General features: G+C 45.9%; 3 protein-coding genes across 5 annotated transcripts; 2 read left to right on the top strand and 1 right to left on the bottom strand.

Moving 5' to 3' along the window:
• Nucleotides 1–156: 156 nt before the first annotated feature.
• On the bottom strand, nt 157–5,858 carry p3h1 (prolyl 3-hydroxylase 1). 2 transcript variants are annotated; one of them, XM_061291368.1, is made up of 15 exons: nt 5,150–5,858; nt 4,330–4,482; nt 3,915–4,104; nt 3,717–3,851; nt 3,278–3,411; nt 2,831–2,920; nt 2,653–2,717; nt 2,427–2,557; nt 2,224–2,351; nt 1,547–1,642; nt 1,303–1,453; nt 1,023–1,143; nt 874–949; nt 644–784; nt 157–540 (listed from the first exon to the last, which is right to left on the bottom strand). In XM_061291368.1, the coding sequence occupies exons 1-15, from the start codon at nt 5,615–5,617 to the stop codon at nt 208–210; spliced, it is 2,412 nt and encodes an 803-aa protein (XP_061147352.1). In that variant the 5' UTR covers nt 5,618–5,858; the 3' UTR covers nt 157–207. The 2 variants fall into 2 exon arrangements, with proteins under 2 accessions (XP_061147352.1, XP_061147353.1); XM_061291369.1 differs by having other exon boundaries at nt 2,653–2,705; nt 5,150–5,857.
• A 248-nt stretch (nt 5,859–6,106) lies between these two features.
• Nucleotides 6,107–7,989, top strand: lg11h1orf50 (linkage group 11 C1orf50 homolog). 2 transcript variants are annotated; one of them, XM_061291370.1, is made up of 5 exons: nt 6,107–6,371; nt 6,604–6,719; nt 6,794–6,880; nt 7,351–7,482; nt 7,705–7,989. In XM_061291370.1, exons 1-5 carry the CDS (start codon nt 6,311–6,313, stop codon nt 7,888–7,890), a joined length of 582 nt encoding a protein of 193 aa, XP_061147354.1. In that variant the 5' UTR covers nt 6,107–6,310; the 3' UTR covers nt 7,891–7,989. The 2 variants fall into 2 exon arrangements, with proteins under 2 accessions (XP_061147354.1, XP_061147355.1); XM_061291371.1 differs by having other exon boundaries at nt 6,111–6,359.
• Nucleotides 7,990–12,206: 4,217 nt separating this feature from the next.
• barx1 (BARX homeobox 1) lies at nt 12,207–19,827 on the top strand. Its single transcript, XM_061291107.1, has 4 exons — nt 12,207–13,463; nt 14,224–14,509; nt 16,886–16,970; nt 17,866–19,827. Exons 1-4 carry the CDS (start codon nt 13,226–13,228, stop codon nt 18,025–18,027), a joined length of 771 nt encoding a protein of 256 aa, XP_061147091.1. The 5' UTR covers nt 12,207–13,225; the 3' UTR covers nt 18,028–19,827.
• The last annotated feature ends 564 nt before the right edge of the window (nt 19,828–20,391 follow it).

The following is a 20,391-nucleotide window of genomic DNA, read 5'->3' as shown; positions in this document are numbered from 1 at the left end:
TAAAGCAGACTTTGACTTTGTACCTTCCTGTAAATCGAGCTGTTGTTACATGCAGTTTCTCACACGTGAGATTAATAAAGTTCCTCTTATCTTATAGCGACATCACGCGTTACGCCAACATTCAATTGGTCCGTCATATGAAAGAAGTAGCAAAGATTTTTGTCAGAAACCCCACTGTCTTTTTATTTGTTGAGAGCGAAAATGCCATTACAACTCCTCCTTGCCATTGTGAGAGCCTGTGCTCTTGTGATCCATTTTGCTGGCATTTTTTTGTTCCAACTGCTCGACTTTTGTTTTGAGTGTGTCTTTTCCATCTACGTCAACAGGTGGAATTCCATCTTTCTTGACCTCAACCGTTTTTTCAGTTTGTCCGGGATACGTTTCAACTTGCTCCTCCCCGTCTGGAGCTCCTTGTTGATGATTTGCTTTTGCCTGCTCAGTCTCTCCGGCTAATTGTGTCAGCATTGGCCCTTTGGAGTCAAAGCCTGGCATCAAAGCGCTAGCAAACGTCTCAAACATATGCTGAGCTTGAAGTCTTTCCTACAAAGCAGAGGTAGATATGACATGACATGAATGAGTTGACCCTTGTGGTATGACTCAATTTTCAAAAGGGATAGGGAGCTCGGTCGGTAGGGAGGTACACCTTGTCCTCATGAGCCGGATCCAAGGTGAACCACAGTGCCACAGCACACCTCTGTCCCTTTGTGACAGCCCTCACGCCATGCGGGTTTTCCTTTCCCGCTCCGAATCCAACGACGCGGCCGCACTGCGGGCGGACCACCGCCTAGGGAAATCACAAAGGAGTGCCGAACGGATCCGAGTACGACGAGCCTTTGCGTGAAAAGGTCCATCGGAGCACCGGTGAATACGTACCGTGACGGATTTGGCATCTAATTCGGTGAAAATAAAATCGCCTCCTTCAAAGTCATCATTCAGGTAAAGTATGGCGCTGTGGAAATAAGCCAGACACCATTGGTAAACAAAGAGCAGCCGACGCACGCAGGCGATCTCCGGCGAGTCACCTGAAATCTCGATGCGTGTACGCGGGCGGTTCCTTGAAGCACTCGTTGAGCTCCGAAACCAGCAGACAGTTGTCAACGTGAACGGAGTGGCTCAGATGGTCGTTACGCGTTTCTTGCTTCCCTGAACCACAACGAGAAGACGACACGTTCTCCCCCGTACGTGATGGTTCATTTGTCTCTCGGCAAAAACCGCCGGCTGTCCCGTTATTACCAGCGTGCCTGAAGCAAAAATCCCACGCATGCCTCCACGTATACACGGCGACGCAAACCACTTACTTACCCTCAATCGCGGATCGGCACACCAGATGCGAATAGGAGAAGTAGAGCGGGGAAGCCAAGCCAAAGTAGGACTCCAAAAGCCTCCTCACCTTTTCGCCTACGTCGGAGAACAGACGGACGGCCTTGAGCGAAACCTTTCCTTCTTGGGCCAGCTATTGGCATAGGGAGGGAATTCAAAGTCAGCCCAACATTTTCCCCCCCTTCCACTGTCAACGCTTGCGATGTCTCCTTTTGTGTTTGGAAACCTTCAGAGCCTTGAGAATGGTGACTCCCTGGAACATTTCCCCGGCGGAGTGGGGGGAAGGCTGTCCCCGGTAGCCATCGCCTTTGAGGGCAGCTGCCTAGAAATGAGACGGCGAAAAAAGGAACGACAAGTCGAAATGACGACTTGGCGGGCAAGAGCATCATGTACGCAAAGGTTCCATCGAATCTGGGTTAGGCAGCTTTCTCACGACTTTGGAGATGAATCCCACAGATCCGAGGCCACTAACCATATGACGCCATTTGATTGTTTGGATACAAGTTTCAATGAACAGTGTGCCCTGCAGAACACGCTATTGTATAGTCCGAGAGAAAGGAATGTGGAGCTTCACCTTCAAAGTCATCGTCAAAGCTCAGAGCTCGGTCATGAAAACAAACGAAAAGCATCGCTCTAAAGGGCCATCGCAGCGGCCACGTTGGAATTCCATTTGTTTTTCTTCTTCCAAATAAAGTACAACACATCAGATGAAAAGTCACTCACTCACTCACTCACTCACTCACTCACTCACTCACTCACTCACTCACTCACTCACTCACTCACTCACTCACTCACTCACTCACTCACTCACTCACTCACTCACTCACTCACTCACTCCCTCCCTCACTCACTCACTCACTCACTCACTCACTCACTCACTCACTCACTCACTCACTCACTCACGTTGGAAAGACGATGCAACTCGGCGCACTCGTCATCGGCGATGACCCCGTCGAGCAAGACCCGTTGAGAGCCGTTCAGCTGCGCGGATGTCATGCTCACTTTAATGTTGTCGTAAATGGGACTTCCACCTGGAGTCAAGTTTGCAATTCAATCACGTTGTACAGCAGCCAGTTAGTCCGTATAGCGTGGATCGCAACGGTCACCTTCTTGCGTAGCTACGACCACGTTTGCCAAGTCTGTGGAGTCCTTCTTCTTTTCCTCCACCAGAGTTTCAATCTCTTTCATCAGGTTTCCTATTTCCTCTGTAATCCTGGCTGCTGTCTCTCTGTCAGACCTGAGACGCAGACAACCAATGGATATTGATAGTCAGAAGAGAACTCAATCAGTATCGATGGGAATCAAATGGCTAAAAGAAATGTGGGCGCTTACTTCTGTTTGTCTTTCAGCTTTCTTGGCATGATATCTTCGGGAGTCCAGGTATCCTTAATAAAATCCAAAAATCAAAATGGAACGAATGAGTCAATCAATCAATCAATCAATCAATCAATCAATCAATCAATCAACCGCGGTCCGTTTCAATTGCAAATAAACGCCGGCAAATACTCACGGGATCAATAAATGTCCTTCCAAACGCTTCGTATCCAAAGTACATCAATTCTTTCTCCAGCAGGGAACGCTGAACAAACTGCTTCACAATCTGATGGTTCCACAAAAATATTTGGTTAGACCTCAATTGTCGAAAAGGCCCGGGTTCAGGACCGACCGGCGACCCCGCTGAGGAATGCAAAGAACATGACACGCATCCAGTTACTCAAGTACTGCTCATTTATCGAGCAAAGTGCTTGACACATCCCAAGTTGGCTGATGCGCCCGCACACCCGCTCATTGTAATCAACCTGAAAGTTATGGCTCATCACAACGAGCCAGTTTGTGATCTGTACCGATCGATGATGATGGATTCATTTATGATCATCTGAAGGAATTTCACGCAACAACGTCTGAACCTCATCTCGTTCTTGTTGCGGCGCTATTTTTAAAATGGAGAGCAATTTACCTGTCTGGCCGCTATCAACTTGTCCGATCCCAGAACGGCCGAATAATAATCCCGATTCTGTTTCATCACTTCATCATCAGGGTGGAAGAGCAAGTAGGTCTTTGCACACTCGATGGCCAGCTCATAGTTTTCACCTAAATGCAAGAATATCAGACAGGTTGCCAGATGTTTGGATGGGACCGACCCATAAGGTCTATATTAGGAAATGGCATCATTCCCCTCCCCGGTCATCAATGAGAACCGGCCGTCGGGGTCGGCGATGACCCCCGTGCCTTTTCCTTACTACCTAAGTGTACTTGAACCACGATGGAAGGGGTAGATTGCATTCCAGAGCCGTTTCGAAAAGCCCGTTACGTGGATCGGCATATTCGGGCGAGCTACAAAGCACGGACGGATGGACGGCCGTGACCGGCTTAGTCCCAGCCAAACTACTACCCACTGTTGTAGTAGGAAAACTGCAGGTAGTTGAAGTGGGAGGGAAGAAAATCCTCCAAGGGCTGGTCACTCCCGGCAGCATCAACGGCCAGCTCCACGGAACAGCGCTGCTTGCAATTCAGCACCTGGATGTAATGGTCTGACACAAGGATCCAAAGTCGGACGGGTCTGGATCCGCACGTGGGCCGCAACGGCGCTTTACCTGTCATCGTCTGATAGAGGTCAGCATCGTACTCCATGTAATTATAGCCGTCGTAGTTGTAGCTTCCCTCACAAAGCGCTCTGCACTCTTCATTAGCAGCCAAGTAGTCATTCACAGCCACCTCAAAGTGTTTGGCTGCCAGACTGAAGTAGTTGTCGCTGTAGTAACTCTTCCCCATCAAGAAGTTGGCCTGAACAAAATCAGACAAACATGATGGGAGAGACGGCGTCACCAAAAATCCAGCCCGTCTCCGCACCCGAGGTACCGATTCACGGCGTAACGCAATGAAGGGTTTCCCGAAAGTTTGGTCTTTAAGGTCATGCCATTGCATACAAGAGCATTTCATCCACGGCACATCTTTGCAGCACGTGCCGTTATTATGGCGACGCCGACATTTTGGGGAAAGAGCTCGAACCATGTGCGGCCTGGCTTCAAGATCTTTGAAGTCCTCTTGCCGCACTCCCGACATGGTGCCGTAGTAGTCCAGGTTCTGTCTCATCTCCATGTGATCTTTGTTTGCTCGAAAGAATGTGCTGGCTGCTGCCACCGCCTTGTCCAGTTGATTGATCTAAAAAAGACAAAAGGGATGCAGTGGAAGTCAAAGTGCTAACAGTTCACTGGCTCAGTAAGATTTGTTCTTAAAACTGCCTGACGATATAGTGCAAATCATATGAGCATTTTTTATTTCGGACTGGCATCGCCCAGGCTACGGTTGAGGGGGCTTGGACGTCCATCCGTCTCGGTCTCCGTAATAGCCATGGCTAATTCAGTATTCATTATGGTTGTTAGTACAGCACATAGTAAACAAAGTGTTTTTGTAGTGCAGTCAAAAGATCAAGTTCAAAGAAGCGTTTGGAGTGGCAACCGGCTGTGCAGATTCATGTCATGCAGATTGAGATTTTGAATGGCTCCAGTGAGTCCGCTTCATATTTGAGTCCAGTGTTTTTCAAATTTCTTGACCTTTTTTCTTTTTTCTTTGGAATTTCATTGACTTGACTGACAGAAATGTGGATTTCAAATCTTCTCGTTTTGGTCTATTCAACGGATCCCTTCCGCCACTCTGTGACGTGGCATCGTGGTGAAGAATGAGGCTGCTGGCCACGCTCTTAGACGCTCTTAGACGCTCTGACCACTTCACTTCACTTCACTTGGCTTTGCTTTGCTTCGACATACGACACATACAAAGAGAGAAATCTTCAATTGTGGTTGCTGCAGCCACCGCAGGACTAGTGTACCTTGAAATATGCGACTTGTAAATAATTGTAAGGGGTCCTCCTCGTAAACTCCAACTCCACCGCTTGACCGACCAGATGCAAAGTTGCTTGACCAAGTTTCTCAGCTTGGCAAGAATTCACACAGTCTGCGCGTCTCAGAATTTTCCAGAAGAAAGCCAAGTCCTCCACAGATCCAGCCCCGGGTATGGGAATTCCGAAGCCGGTGGTGGTACTGTGATCTTCGAAAGCGCTCTGGTTGGCGCATCCGAGTCGACAATCCGCCTTTACCTTGCGGACCGTAGCTCTGTTCCGGAGAGCCTTCTCCATGTTCAGGATTACCGAGAGCCAGTCCTCGTTATAATAGGCTTCTACCGCCGTGTCAAAAAGCAGATCATAGGGCTCCAAAACAAAACGGGTGCTCAAATAAGAAGTCGACGCGTGTGATGGCAAAAGCAGCCAAATGACTGTAAGTGCAAAAGTCAGCTCCATACTTCTCTCAAATCTTGCTCGTGCGCACGCTTATTTGATTTGGGCTCGAGATTGCACGCGAGCTCCTGGCGTGTGAAAAAACAAACAGACAGACAGACAGACAGACAGACAGACAGACAGACAGACAGACAGTCAGTCAGACAGACAGACAGACAGACAGACAGAAAAGCTCTCGTTCTGGGAGTCGGAGCATGCGAGAGGGTTGAAGTGATCTTCAGGCAATGGGGTTGGCTTTTGGATCAGCCCCACCTCTTCACTAAAAGACCATTCGGCACCCTGTTGTTGTTGTTTCTCGGAACGATTTTGAGTTTGGGGGACTCTAATCCATATGTGAACATATAGAATGTAACAATAATTGTAAATAGTAAGAAAAGAAAAAAAAAAAAACCCAGAAACCGGCCCGTCGCCATGGAAACGAAGGCCAGTTTCAAGCCGCGTTCGCGTGTCACGTCACGTGGCATCGCCTCGCTCCAGAAATGACGTCACGAAGCCTGAAACCCGGCCGGAAAAGCTGCCTTCCGAGGACGCAGCCTGCGAATTTGGATACAGCTTGTGACCTTTGTCCTTACTCAGTTAAATAACTTAAGTAACGCTGTGCTGCAGGCAAGACAACCTGGTTATTTAACTGAGCAAATTCGACCAAATACTTGCGCAAAGGACATTTCGATCAAGGCCAAACAAACTTGGAAAACAATGGACGGAACTGTGAAGCTCGCAACGCAGCTCGACAAAACAACGACAGGTAAAGAAACAGGTTCGCAGGTTATTTGTCACTCTTGTAACACGTTGACAGCTGTATTTCCCCAGCCAGCCTAGTGAATGCATCCATCCATCTATACATCTATACATCCATCCATCTATACATCTATACATCCATCCATCTATACATACATACATACAATATATGCCTACAGTATATACATACATACATCAATACATAGCACACGTGAAAGCATTTGGATGTAAACATCAGTATTATTCTGTAGTGACTCTGGTTGAGAGCAGCACCTCTCCTGGTGGACTGGAACTTGTCAGCTCTTACCAGACCACTAGAATGGGGGACACGATGGATCTTGTTGCTTTAGCAACACAGCTGCAGAAGGTTTGACACTTTTTCTGTGATCAAATGGATCATTTGTTGCCTTGAGCTGAGAGTGACGCTTTTTTATTCCTCAGGGAGACGATTTTATAAAAGCCAATGCTTGCAACAAACTGTCTGTGATTGCTGACCAGATCAGATATCTACAAGAACAAGCAAGGAAGGTGAGTGCACCACCAAAGAATTGGTCCACGAGTCCTCTCGTAACATGGCGCGTACGGCGGCTTTTATTTCAAGGGTCCCTATGGTGTAGGCATGGCCCGGTATAACGGGCTTCTCAAAAGACATTTGTTACATTTCCATCACTTGATTCATTTTGGAAATATTTTGGACATTGCAGAAATTGTGCAAGAATACATTGAGATTGAGTAAATGCACAATCTGTAACGTGCCATGCTCCGTCCGGAAAGGGGCAGGGAAGTCGATCTTGTACTTTCCAATGGAACCGGAATACTTTCTCAAGGCACTGGAAAATACGATCTCGGAATGTTACTGGAGGAAAAATCCTAATTGGTCCAATCCGTTCATCACGTAGCTCGACTTAGAATCCTCGAGTCCTTTGTTTGACACATTTCAAAAGATGATTCTTGACAACTGTATAAATAAATAAATGAATATATATGTCCATGTCTAGGTCTTAGAAGAAGCAAAAAGAGATGCTGAGCTCCACCATGCTGCCTGTAACCTGGTGAAAAAAGCAGGCAACATGTATTACCTGTATCAGCGACCATCTGGACAAAAATACTTTTCCATCATTTCTCCTGCGGTAGGTCATTGTTTTGATGTTATTACATTCATTTGTGTTGGGGTGTGCAAGAATTCCTCCAAAGACAGTCAAAACAAAAGGCGATGGGTAGGAACATGTCTATTTTTAGCATGAATTGATCATACAACTTGATAGTTTCCACTCATATCTATGGCACACAAAATTTGCCCCAGCACCTCGCTGTGCAATTAATGAGTCTTTAAAATACTCTCTGCTCGACAGGAATGGGGCCCAGGTTGTCCTCATCAGTTTGTCGGGGCCTTCAAACTTCAGCATGACATGTCCTGGACTCCCGAGGGCGACGTGCAGGAAAGAGACACGGAGATAGCCGTCATGCACAAGTTACTTAGCCAACAGACCACTTTAGCACCTGACGTGGAACCCAATTTCAAGGGCCTCTCAAATTAGAGCAGAATGTGCACAAATAGTCTTCCAAAAAGGATACCACTTGTTGTACCAGATCACAAACAAGCAAAGCCGCTACAAATACACTATTTCATGACATCCTCCCAGTCTGATTGTTTCAATTGACTTTCATGTCTACGCGCAGGCAGAGCAGAGCAGAGCAGAGCAGAGCAGAGCAGAGCGTCTTCTTCTTCTTCTTCTTCTTGCTAACTGTTGACACATTCCAACTTGTCCATAATGAGCGCAATTAAATGGCAGCGCCGGCACGCGTCATCTGGATTTTCTCTGAGGTCTGGAAGAAGAGTGCTTCAGCCCAACTCGCGCAGCTGGAGCGCAGCTGCACAGAGGCGCGCGTCCGAGTGGCACTTGGAAACAAAGCGCCAGCCCAAGCCAAACCTGGCACGGGACGGGCCGAGCTCACGTGGGCCCGCCCCGACGAAAGCCCAGGAGTTTGTATTGCCGACACAAGTCAACGTACTGCGAGAGCGGCAAGAGGATACGTCTGTGACAAATTGACGCCGGCAGAAAGAAAGAAAGAAAGAAAGAAAGAAAGAAAGAAAGAAAGAAAGAACAAATGAATTCTTGATGTCCACGACTCCCAGCAGGGAAAAACGAGAGACCCAGTCAGACATTTAGTGAAAGACAAAGCAAGGTACTACAAGGATATACACAAAGGAAGACTAGGCGCAGAAGGAGGCCAATGCCTGAGTGGGGAGAGCAGCTGAGAAGTGACATCGCTTAGCTCCGACAATCCGTCCATCCAAATAATTGCTCAATACAATCAACTCCAAGTCAATACTTACAATTCGCTCACAGGACCCAGAAAAGAAGACTTTTCAGGCCTTCAACAATTGGACAACACCATTGACTGCAAAGAAAAGAGTAATTATTCACCTCCATAGATTCAACTTTTGAGACACAACCCTTGAACATAACAAACACCGTTTATCTGCGGTGACTTTAATATTGAGCATTTAAATCCTAACAAAGACAAATTGGCAGAAGCCTTTATCCATCGCCTCAACCTCGATCCTAGTATTACTAGAATCACGACCCATTTATAGATCATATCTTTACCAATGCCGTGGAGAACCATATGGTTTGGTGAGTAGCACTTTTTCTAATATACAATGTAGCAAAAGCAACCAAGATAGCGAATTCCATCTCGACAAGTCAGGACTGAAGAGGCCACGGAAGCACTACAAACAAATTGGGATCCAATCTGCCCTTTCTATGAGCCTAACTGCCCAGTCAAACGATACAAAATCCAACCAAAGCGGTAATGAGAATCAGTGGCTATGCAATCTAATAAATGCTTGCAAAAAGAAAAACCCCTCGATGGAGGCATGTTTTGCATCACACTTGGAAAAAAGTGATTTGGATTCCATTTAGTAATAGTGGTGCTCGTCGGTTTAAAAAAAAAAAAAAAATTGCCGTATCGTGTTCCAATTACCTCCTTCGTTTGCCTGGCCAATAGGTCCTCCCGGTTAAACGAGTTGAAAGCTAAGAATTACTGCCATATTTCAGTCTAAAAGAAACAAACCACTAATTGCAGCGTGCCCTCCCCTCCTGCTCATTTCAACAGAAAGGAGTCCCTGCATTGGGGAAATCATTTGCCTCTCCCCATACTTTATTTTGGTCTCAAATAACAGACACTGCTAATTTGATGTCGGGCTGACCCTTGCTCCCACCCGCCTCCCTCCCATGTGCTCCACAGGGAAAAGTCCAATCAAGCCACATCTCCAGCAACCCCCCTCGCAAGGTCTCCTCCATGCAAAGTGCAGACCACCTCTCTGAAATGTTTCTGCTAATTCCCATTTCCTTTACAATCACAAGGTTTCGTGTGAGGGGCTGCCTTGAACGGGGGGCTGGGTAATTGCACCCAGGTTTGAAGCATTAACCCGACCAGGTGTCGCGAGATGGTCTGTTTACTGCAGTGATTAATGAATGGAGCGCTTGCCTGCTTCTAGCCACAGCGCCAGCCCACCCGCCCGCCCGCCCGCCGAGCTGCTTTTTTCTTAAGAAGCGCAGTGCGTGTCACTCACATGAGTTGCTCATCAACGACATGCATCGGCCCTCAAAGACTCGGGCCTTTTATTTTGCCGAGCGAGGAGTTCAAATCAAAATGAGACGGGAGGAAAAGGTTCAAAGGTTGTCCTGTCTGTCTGCGGCTACAACTAATATGCAATTCATTAACCGTTAATTTATAGCTGAGAAGACTTAAGTGTGCATGCATACGTGTGTGCTTCAACATCTTCAAATGAATCTACATCTATTGTTTCATATGGAAAAATACATTTCCTGCCGGCCTGCAAAACCTATTCCCAATGACACATAGTACAATAAAAACACGGGTAGCAATGTGGATGTGTAAAAATGACATGAATTCTGGATATCTTTCAATATTTACAAATGAAATGTATACACGGAGAAATATTCCATTGGCTAATAACAAACCATTTGATCATCAATTCAAGAATGTAGTCTCTGGCAAAGGTACGGATTCCAAGCTCTACAGATGATTATGTTGTACTTTGAGCAAATTCCCTGTATGCACTGTAATACACTCAAAGCCCGTACATCCATCCGTATGCTGGCATAAATGTGCTGGTCACTCTTCTACATTTATCGCGGCTGGCATTGCCGCTTGTTACTTTCAAGCCTAAAAGTAAAAGACATGATGTAGCACAGGAATCAAGCAGTAAGTTTCCTCCCCCCCCCTCGCTCGCTCGCTCGCTCGCTCTTTTCTGCACTTCTTTCACCGTGATTGTTTACATGTGCTTGTGTGAATTGCGCGCCAGACGCACAGACACATGAGAATATTGTTTAGGTCATAATATAAATAATATACTGTCGCTATCCTGTCCTTGAGCCCGACACCTGATGGTGGTGGACGGCTTTGAGTTGGGGTGGCTGGATTATGCTGCTTGCTTGGATGGATGGATGGATGGATGGATGGATGGATGGATGGATGGATGGATACTGTCTATATACACAAAGTGAATGAATTTTGCTGTAGGGGCAGGCAGGTGCGGCAGCCACCTGAACACACTCGGCGGTGTCGCGACAATGAAACTGAAGTGTCTAAAGAAAAGCCACCATGCACAGGAAAACAAAAGTTGCACACTGACCTCCCGACTGAGCGGTACAACCGTTGGTCTTAAATGATAAATGGGCTGTCACACTCATGAACCTAGCGAGGCTTCCATGTCTTGCTCAAGGACACTTGGAGATGATCACAAATGAGTGGAGAGACCGCTCCGCCGTGCACTGAGCCAAATCCTGCCAAACAACTCCGTGTCATCTAAGGTCATATCCTAAAGCGTTGGCATTTCTTTCACCATTTTGTCACCGTTTCATTTTCATTGTGTGCTGCTATTCCAAACCTTGTAAACACACATGCACGAAATAAGTGTGTGGCCTCATCCATCAGAGGTTTCTTTTGAGGTGTGGGTAGTTTGCAGGAGGTCATTGGTCAGCGCCTGGTTTACATGTCTTTTTTTTTTTCTGGCTGGCAGGCAGGCCAGCCAGAGTAAGCCGACTGGATACTGTCTTTGTATTGATCAGAGCTGTTGAGGGGGGCCCTTGACCTATTGCTCCATTTAAATGCTATAGACCCCCAATTGAACGTTTTCCTCTAAAGTGCAGTGGGAGTTGGAGGACACCTGCACTGTGTCAATCTGTATAGATGAGACCAAGCAACTGGACCCCGCGCGTCTCATTGCAACGGCTGACCGATATCAGCCGTTGGGTGCTTGGAGGGGGGGTGGGGTGGGGGGGCTTTGTCACAAGCAGCAAGAGCAGAGACAAGGTGTTTCGTCCCATTGCCCACAATGTAAACTGTTTACTTGACTGTAAAATCGAGGGATTAGCGGGAGGAATGACAGCTTGGGGGGGGGGGGGGGGGGGGGGGCAGACGAAACATAGGCTTGAAAATTGGGAGTCTAAAATTACTTATGATATTTGGGAATCTTGACTGAATCTGGCCAATATGAGATGGTAGTCAATGTAACAATTATCATTTTGTTTCAAATGCGTTTTTGCCCATTTTTAACATGTATAAACATTTTTTTCTAAGTACAAACTCAAAGTTGAGGTCAGAATGTTAGGTTGGCCTTGGCTAGGCGGGCAGGCAGGCAGGCAGGCAGGCAGGCAGGCACGCAGGCCAGGCAGGCAGTCGGGCAGTCGGGCAGGCAGGCAGGCAGGCAGGCAGGCAGGCAGACAGACAGCTTCACGTGTGGCCCCTTTGCAAAATGAATTGCCCGCCCCTGGTCTAATAGTAATAACCCAAATAATACAAAGGGACTGACTTTTTGCACCCCGAGGACCAGCGGGAATTGGTAAAGGGCTTTGGGCACCGTGTGATGTAGAATCTACATTGTAGATATAAAGTGCTGTCCATTTAAGAGGCTGGTCTTTTAGGGTCAAGCGGGAGAAAAGAATGAAATGGTACCAAAACGAGCTTCTGCCATTCCAGTCCAGCCCCGGGCCCAGCCATCCATTCTCATTGTCCTGTTGTCCCCATCCTGTTTGGGATGGCTGCGTCTTCTTGCAAGGAGCCTGGATGGATCCCTTGCGTCGGAGCCTCCGCCATCCCCGTCATGATGGCACGTGGAGACAGACAGACAGACAGACAGACAGTCTGACAATCATTGAGTGGGAAGCGGGAAGCGCAGCCAGCCGCACTGCATGCCCGGCCGGACGGACCAAAGTCAAGCATTTGTAGCTACCATGCACGTCAGCCCCATTGCAGTATTGCGCTAAAAAAGGAAGGCTTTAAATCGAGTCAGTACGTGTTGGAGAGTGCAATCCGAGTTCATTCATTTCCAAAGAATAGCCCGGCCATAAGATAGGCTATTATTTGTGAAATGAGTGTTAATGGAGCAAGTCAACAGCAAGAAGAGGGGGTGCCATAGACAATTAACGGAATAATAGGCCTATTCATGATCACAGCCATGGAAAGCTCCGTCCCGCCGTCGGTCCGTCCGCCCGTCCGTCCGTCGGTCCCTCCCATCACGCTGGCAGGCAGGCAGGATTTGGGAGATGATCGAGTACGTTCATTTGAGTTGCACGTTTGGCCAACAAGTTCAAACGGAAGAGGACGCTGCTGCTGCCGCTGCTGCTGCCGCTGCTGCTGCCGCTGCTGCCGCCGCCGCTGCCGCTGCCACCGCCGCCGCTGCCGCCGCCGCTGCTGCTCCTGCTCCTGCTCCTGCTCCTGCTGCTCAGCTCAGCTATTTTTGTTCTGGCCCACTCCTCACGATCAATTTGATGTGACACGTTGACATCCGGACGGAAGGTCAGCGCAGTGGGAATATGAGAGCCGCCTAGTTTGTGCTGCATGTCAACAGGTGGCCAGCCTCTCCACATCATGCAGCAGCAAGAGCAAGCACATCCTTTGGACCTCGGGGCACTTTACTGTCCTCGGAAAGTTCAGGGGACGCATCGCTATCGCAGTTTTATGATCGAAGAGATCCTCACTGATCATCCCGAACGCAAAGTTGCGGCGCCGACGAGAGAGCTTCTCAAATTCGGAGTACACGCGCTCCTCTCCACTCGTGCGTTCCGTCACCAAATGGGTAAGAACAAAGTGAAACAAACGATCGGCCGAGTTCGAGTTAGTCACTTACGCGCTTCCTTCCATTCCATATCGGACAAAACCCCACACCGAGTCATTTCGATGGAAGAGCGTTGTTTTCATCAAACAAAACAAAACAAACATGTAGGAAACTTCTTTTTGTCCCTTTTTTTCCCACGCGACGTTCGTGACTTGGAAGTTGTCTAGACTAAACGGTCAATTATGCAAAACGATTACTTCCAAATGCTCTGGTTTTTTTCATTTTTATTCTAACGAAAACCACGCGTAAATCAATCGAAAGTATCCGAGTTGATGCCGTTTTATGTCAATTGCCTTGGTCAAATCCAAACCGGGCCTAGTAATATAAGAACACATTTGATTCCTTCATCGGAGATATTATTATTAGTAGTGAGCCATATTGCATTCATCACCCGGAAAGCTTCTTCGATGATAAATAAATAAGACTCTTACAGTAGGCTCGGTACATGTAGTAATGACTCGGGGACGTTACCACATCATGGCTCTAGTTGTGTTGATAAATAATTGGATTTATAATTGTAGATGTCAAAAATATATTTTAAATGACAAAAAAAAAAAAAAAAAAACACAGGCACCGATGGACATATTTACTTTCCCTCGAGTCAGCCTTGTAAGACAATGTGATGAGAAATAGGAAAAATAGCAAATGAAAATCCTCATATGCCTTACTGATTTTCTTTTTTTGTTTTTTCTCTCCATCTTTCCCCGTTTTCTTCTCAAAGCGTTAAAGGCTGACCGGACTAACGTGGTGAAGTTCCCCTTGGCCCCGCTGCCGTGCCCGCTCCTATCGGCTGCGGCTGCTGCTGCGGCTGCGGCAGACCTGCACGTCGGCGTGCCTTCACGCCATTTGACTCTTGAGCCTCACCTCCGGGCAAAATTGGACCACGAATCCGACGGAGCCAGCAAAAGCAAGAAGGGCCGCCGAAGCCGAACCGTGTTCACGGAACTACAGTTGATGGGTCTAGAAAAACGCTTCGAGAAGCAGAAATATCTTTCTACTCCTGACAGGTAAGTGATGAGAGCCAAGAAAAGAAAAAAAAATAACAATCATCGAATTGGCTGGTCTATAGTCCAATAGCCTATAATATAGGCCCTATATGGTCCCACTCTGAACACACGGAGAGTAACAAATTGGAAGAGAGTGAAAAATGAACAATTGGAAGAGAGTCAAATATTCACAGTAAGTTCGACACTGAAAAAAGTTTGGAGTAATATTTACTCCAAAATTACACTTTTTTTTTTCCCTTCACACAGAAGTTGTAAGTACATTTTATAAGGAGAGATTTTAACAACCTTTGACTCACATAAGGGTGACTCATGGCATGAGGAATGAACCTACACATTACTAAAAAAAAACATTACTCGTCTTAACTTTAGTAAATATCACTCCAAATGTGTTCTAAATGTCTTTTTTTTTTTTTTTACTCCATCTTCAGATTGGGACAAAATAGACCGATATAGTGCACACGTGTCAAACTCAAGGCCCGGCCGGGGGCCAACTCCGGCCTGCCATGTTATTTTGGATTACATTAGACCAAATTGAACTTTATTCATCCCACAAGGAAATGTAGCTCACCTTTTTACAGTAATTTGAACAATCATTGAAAATATTTTTTCAAAACTGGCAATCCTTTGATTTGTTATTTATATTCGAGATCGTTAAACCTTTATTTGGTCTCACTGTCGTAACGGCCCTCTGAGGTAAGCTGTTACTACAAAGTAGCCCACGATAAAAAGGACTTTGACACAGTAAAATGTAATGTGCGAAATTGGGGTGTGCGTGTGTGTGTGTGTGTGTGAGTGTGTGTGAGTGAGAGAGCGAGAGAGCAAGAGTACACACGCGCGCACACAAACACACGTATTATACGTATATACTGCTGTGAGGTGATGTTGCATGATCTGTAATGAACTAGATTAATTAAGTTAATAATAGAAAATGTCCCCAAATAAAGGTTTTGAGTTGAAAACACCAAGAAGAGAATATTTGAAATCCCCATTTTTATCCGTGTAGTGTGCTGGATCCTAAATTGAAATTCAAAAGGAAAAAGGTCAATCACATCAGCAAATCAATTAGGCCAAGCGCGTTACAAAACAGTGAAGTAAAATATGAAATGGATTTTGTTTTGTTTTGTAAGATCCACTTTGTCTACTACTTGGTGTACAAGCAAACGTAATACTCTAATAGTGTAGTTGCAGCTTCAAAATGGGAACGTCAATGCACTGAAAATGGGACTTGGGCAAAAAAAACAACAAGCAAAACATGTGACTGGGTGGAACGCCGTTCGTTTCCCATGATACTTTACAACTTAAGATGAAATCTTTTCCCTTTATTTTATGTTCCAAGAGGACAAGTTGTTTGTTGTGCGCATGATAGTTGCTAAAAAGGTCTTTAACCTTATTTATTTTATTTTGTTTCCTAAAAACAAATGGTATAGTTTGACTTGCATCACAGCTGAATTGTTGCCTTATTTTTGCTGCACTCTGCTGGATAATACGGAACAACATCTACCAAGTCATATAGTCAGTCATTCAACTGTGTTTGTGAGAATGTCCGGGACCAATGCAACAGAGTGTTTATTGAGGTAAGTGGTATTTAATTCAAGGGGGGGTCAGGGAGAAGTCCAACAAAACATTTGCTCATGACTAGCGGCGCTGGAAGCAGGGCACGTTCCACTGCGGCCTTGCAGCCTATGCGTCATTCACTGGGCCAAATTTCAAATGCGTGCGCCGTTAATTGTGTTCACTTTCATAGTCTGTTAATTAGCATGCTAATTAATCCATCTAATTCATGCGTTAAAGTGACAACGCTAATGTACACAAATCCAGTACAGCCCTGGATCTGGACACTAATTAGTTCCAGAAGAAGTGAGTCGAGAAATGAAGCCGTCGGGTTCCGAAGCAACGATACCTAAAAGCGCAAAAGACAAGCAAAGTACAGTAGAGGGAGCTTCAGCTTTCCGTGGTCCATACGTGGCGCTTCTTACATTTCAAAGACAAATAATGAGCTGCTGGAAATAAATTCCACACCATCAAATAAGACTAATTAAATACAAAAGCCGTGGTAGTACTCCTGGAAATAATGCCCCGAAAGTGAATCCGCGCGCTAACTAAAATAATAAAGGGGACAATAAAATAGAAGCCCTAACCCCAACTGAGGCGCAGGTGTTGTCATGTTTCATTTCTATATCTGAGACAATATGCACAAATCATACAATAGCGTCAGATAAAATATGGTGTGTGCGTGTGTGTATGTACGTACGTATGTTTGTATGTATGTATACATATGTATATGCCTACCCTCACCTGCTTCACACTTAACTGTTGAAGTCTTACGTGAATGCAAGATGGTCATCGTATTGAAATGTTTCCGCTCGTTGGTTACAGATTAGACCTCGCCGAGTCGCTGGGTCTCAGTCAACTCCAAGTCAAAACATGGTACCAGAACAGAAGGATGAAATGGAAGAAAATTGTAAGTTGGAAGGCAGAGCTAACAGCCATTCATGTGATTACGTCATCATTCATGAACAATCACAGTAGATATGCATATACTATGTGGTGTACATTTGATTGGACGTTTGTTGTTTTGTTGTTACTTTTCTTTTCAGGGCTAGATGATTGAAAATATCGCATGACGCCAAGTTTCATCTCATTTCAAAAGCAGAGGAATGATGCTGTTTTATATATTATCTTATTAGAAAAGAGCAAGCAAAAAGTTGAGCATTTTCATCCAGAATAAACTCTTTTCTTTTTTTTAAAGACCATAAGGTAACATTTGGATTTACCTGACAGCTTTAGGTGCCTCCCTCCTTCTTCACAGCTTGTCAGCTGAGCGCTGTGACTCGATGCGACAGGTTGCATTTATGGTCTTCTTATCCAATAATGTTTACGTTACCCCAATCCATGTCCATATTACTTCACGCAAACACTACGTCCATCTGCTCCTGGTTCGGCCCTCCGGTCCAAATTTAGAACCCAGTTCGGCCCGCGAGTCAAAAAGTTTGCCCACCCCTGGTTTAGAATGACGATGACGATGACGATGCGTCGATGTAATGCTGTTGGGGATGGCCGGCTAGCAGACGATACGTTTATTAGTATGTTACTCGGACAGACACAATGGAAAAGTGGCCTACTGTCTTTGGAAGGTCTCAGGTGAGTCCCATGAATAGTTTTCCTTTTCATTTGAATTGGGACAGCAACTAATTTGAATGGGAAAATATTGGACAGGTTTCAAATATCTAATTCAAGAGAAAATGTGGTGAAAGTGTCACATTGATCAATGTCTTCAAATTGTAATGTACAATGTGCAAACACGCAGTATGCTTGAGGCTTCTAACGGCATTTTCCCGCTAATTTTGGAATTGCAGGTGCTGCAGGGGGGGGGTCTGGAGTCACCCACCAAACCAAAAGGCCGCCCAAAGAAGCATTCCATCCCGAGCAGTCAGCAACTCTCGGAGCAAAAAAGATCCAATTCTGCCACCCAAGGCCATTTTGAAGGCTCCAGCTCTCATTTCACGAACACTAAATAGGAAGGAAGGAAGGAAGGAAGGAACGGATGGACTGATTCATTTCAGCCCTGTGACACACACACATACATAGTATACTAAAGTCAGAATTTGAACGGTGCCATATGAACAGCGGTCCTCATCGAGCAGCAATTCTTTTCAAACAAACGTCTTTGAACAGCTCATCTTCTAAGAAAGTGTAGGCCTATATTCTAATCATGGCTCCTGCTCATGGACCGGAGAGCCGTGGGGAAAAAATTTTTTTGCCCGAGACCCTTGGCAAGAACCCTGGCAAGTAGCCTACGAGCGTTGCGCTTAACTGGCCCTCTTGACTTGACTGGTTTTTCACCGCATAGCCTCTTGTTTTTCATGGGGAAATGTCAAACAGCGTTTGTGGAGGAATTTGGAGTTGTAAAATGTCTATGTCCATTCATCCGTGATCTGCAGCGGGCTGTTGGAGCCTATCGCAGCTGAATTTGGGCAGAACAGGTTGCCGGCCTATTGCAGGTCACACATAGACAGACAGACAGACAGACAAACAAACAGTCACAAGCCCAACCAAGGGCAATATATATCGAGCGGTCAATTCACCTATCGTGCATGTTTTTGGAATGTGCAACGCAATTGCCGACGCAACGCTTCTCATTGTGAAATATACGTATAGGTTTTATAGAGGGTTATTATATAGAGGGTCGGCGGTGAGCCGGAGTATGTAGTATTTATCCGAGCCGACTCCAGGTAAGATGGGAGGCGAGACACGGTACGTGCAAACAAACATTCGTAGTTAGACATTTAGATGAGGACAACTCACTCTTCACTTGACCCGAGAAGCATATTTTGTCATCCGTGCCGGAGTACCCGGGGAAAAGTATGGCTTTTTCTGGAGCTCCGATCAAAACTAAATATCAGATGCACCGCAAGTCTTTCATAAATCGTCAACAAGGTTATTTGAAAATGGCTTGAGCTGGCTGTTGTGACATACACATTTGGACAGCAATTAAATGGCAATACGAAACGGGAAATAATTGGATGAAAAAATGAAATTTGACATCCTCAAAGTACAATGGGTGGCAGAGATACGTATATTATCCCATGCTTTGAAGGCACCCGCTCTCCAAGATTGTATACAAACAAGCCGGACGGAACTTCAGAACTGTGTTTCTCCATGTTCTGATGATCTGGCCGCCTGTTGCCGCCCGCGTGCATGCATGCCATAGAGGTCAAAAAGGAACGAGAGGTTTTCTGAAAAGGATGCAAAGTGGATTTTCCACTGTCCCTGTAATCATCCCTAACCGGGTCAAGTACCCATTGACTTGTCCCGTGCGCGTTGACGCTGTTTGTATGCGGAGGCCGTGAGGCCCTCTTAATCAAGGGTTACACGTCGCCAGTCAATTTGGTGCTTGTGTTGGCACCTCAAGGCTTGGTTGACACACTTCAATCCAGTTGAAAAAGCTGGCTGTATCATTGAATGTCTCTTGGTCGCCAGTTAAGGTCAAAATGAAACCTTTCTGAAACCTATTTACATGCCTGAATGACACAGCTACCCAGGCGCGTGATAGAAACCCGCAGCACACGTCGACGTCATGACACCAACAGAATACGTATGTATCCTAAATGATAGACGTATGCACAGCACATATGGACGTCCGTGCAATTAGTCTGTGTCTGTCAGCCGCTAGTTCAATGGAACAAATCACGCTAGCGTGATTGGAAAACCACCCATGTGCAAATTCTGTGTTCAAACACCAGGCTGAATTGATTTGGTCAACAACTTGGCCGAGTTGTACATGCTTTTGACCCAATAAAGACATTTGCTGAAACAGAGCCGATGGTTTGGGGTTTGTTTTTCAGTATAGCTAGCTTGTTTGATTCAAGTGTTTTTTATTCGTCATGTTTGAGCGTGCCAAACAAGGAATTTGACTTGGGTAAATAGAATAGAATAAATCTTTGTCATTGTCACACATGTGAAACGAAGTTTGAGAAGTGCCAAGCGATCAGCGCATGAGATAAGAAATAAATAGAATAAAAAGATAGAAAAAAAATACAAGCTAAAAACCCGCAGAAGAACACACACAGACATAATCATTTACGTTTAGCGGCATTCAACGTGACTACCGCTGTAGGATGAAAACTGCTAGTCCTTGACCTAATCCATCTGTAGCGTCTGCCTGATGGCAAGAGTTCGGAAAGGGAGTGGCCAGGGTGGGAAGTGTCCTTCAGAATGTTCTGTGGTTTTTTGAGACAGCAGGTTCTGTGTAGGTCTTCCAGTGTGGGGAGAGGGCATCCAATGATCTTCTGTGCTAACCCCTTGGCGCTTTTTCCTCTGAGCAGCAGTGCAGCTGGAGTACCAGACACATACAGTACATATCACAGCCTCTGTTCGACATT

This window comes from Syngnathus typhle, linkage group LG11, assembly GCF_033458585.1.
Source record: "Syngnathus typhle isolate RoL2023-S1 ecotype Sweden linkage group LG11, RoL_Styp_1.0, whole genome shotgun sequence".
In the NCBI taxonomy this organism is placed as follows: domain Eukaryota; kingdom Metazoa; phylum Chordata; class Actinopteri; order Syngnathiformes; family Syngnathidae; genus Syngnathus; species Syngnathus typhle.
The sequence above is the reverse complement of the archived record's forward strand: the minus strand, read 5'-3'. Positions and strand labels throughout refer to the sequence as shown.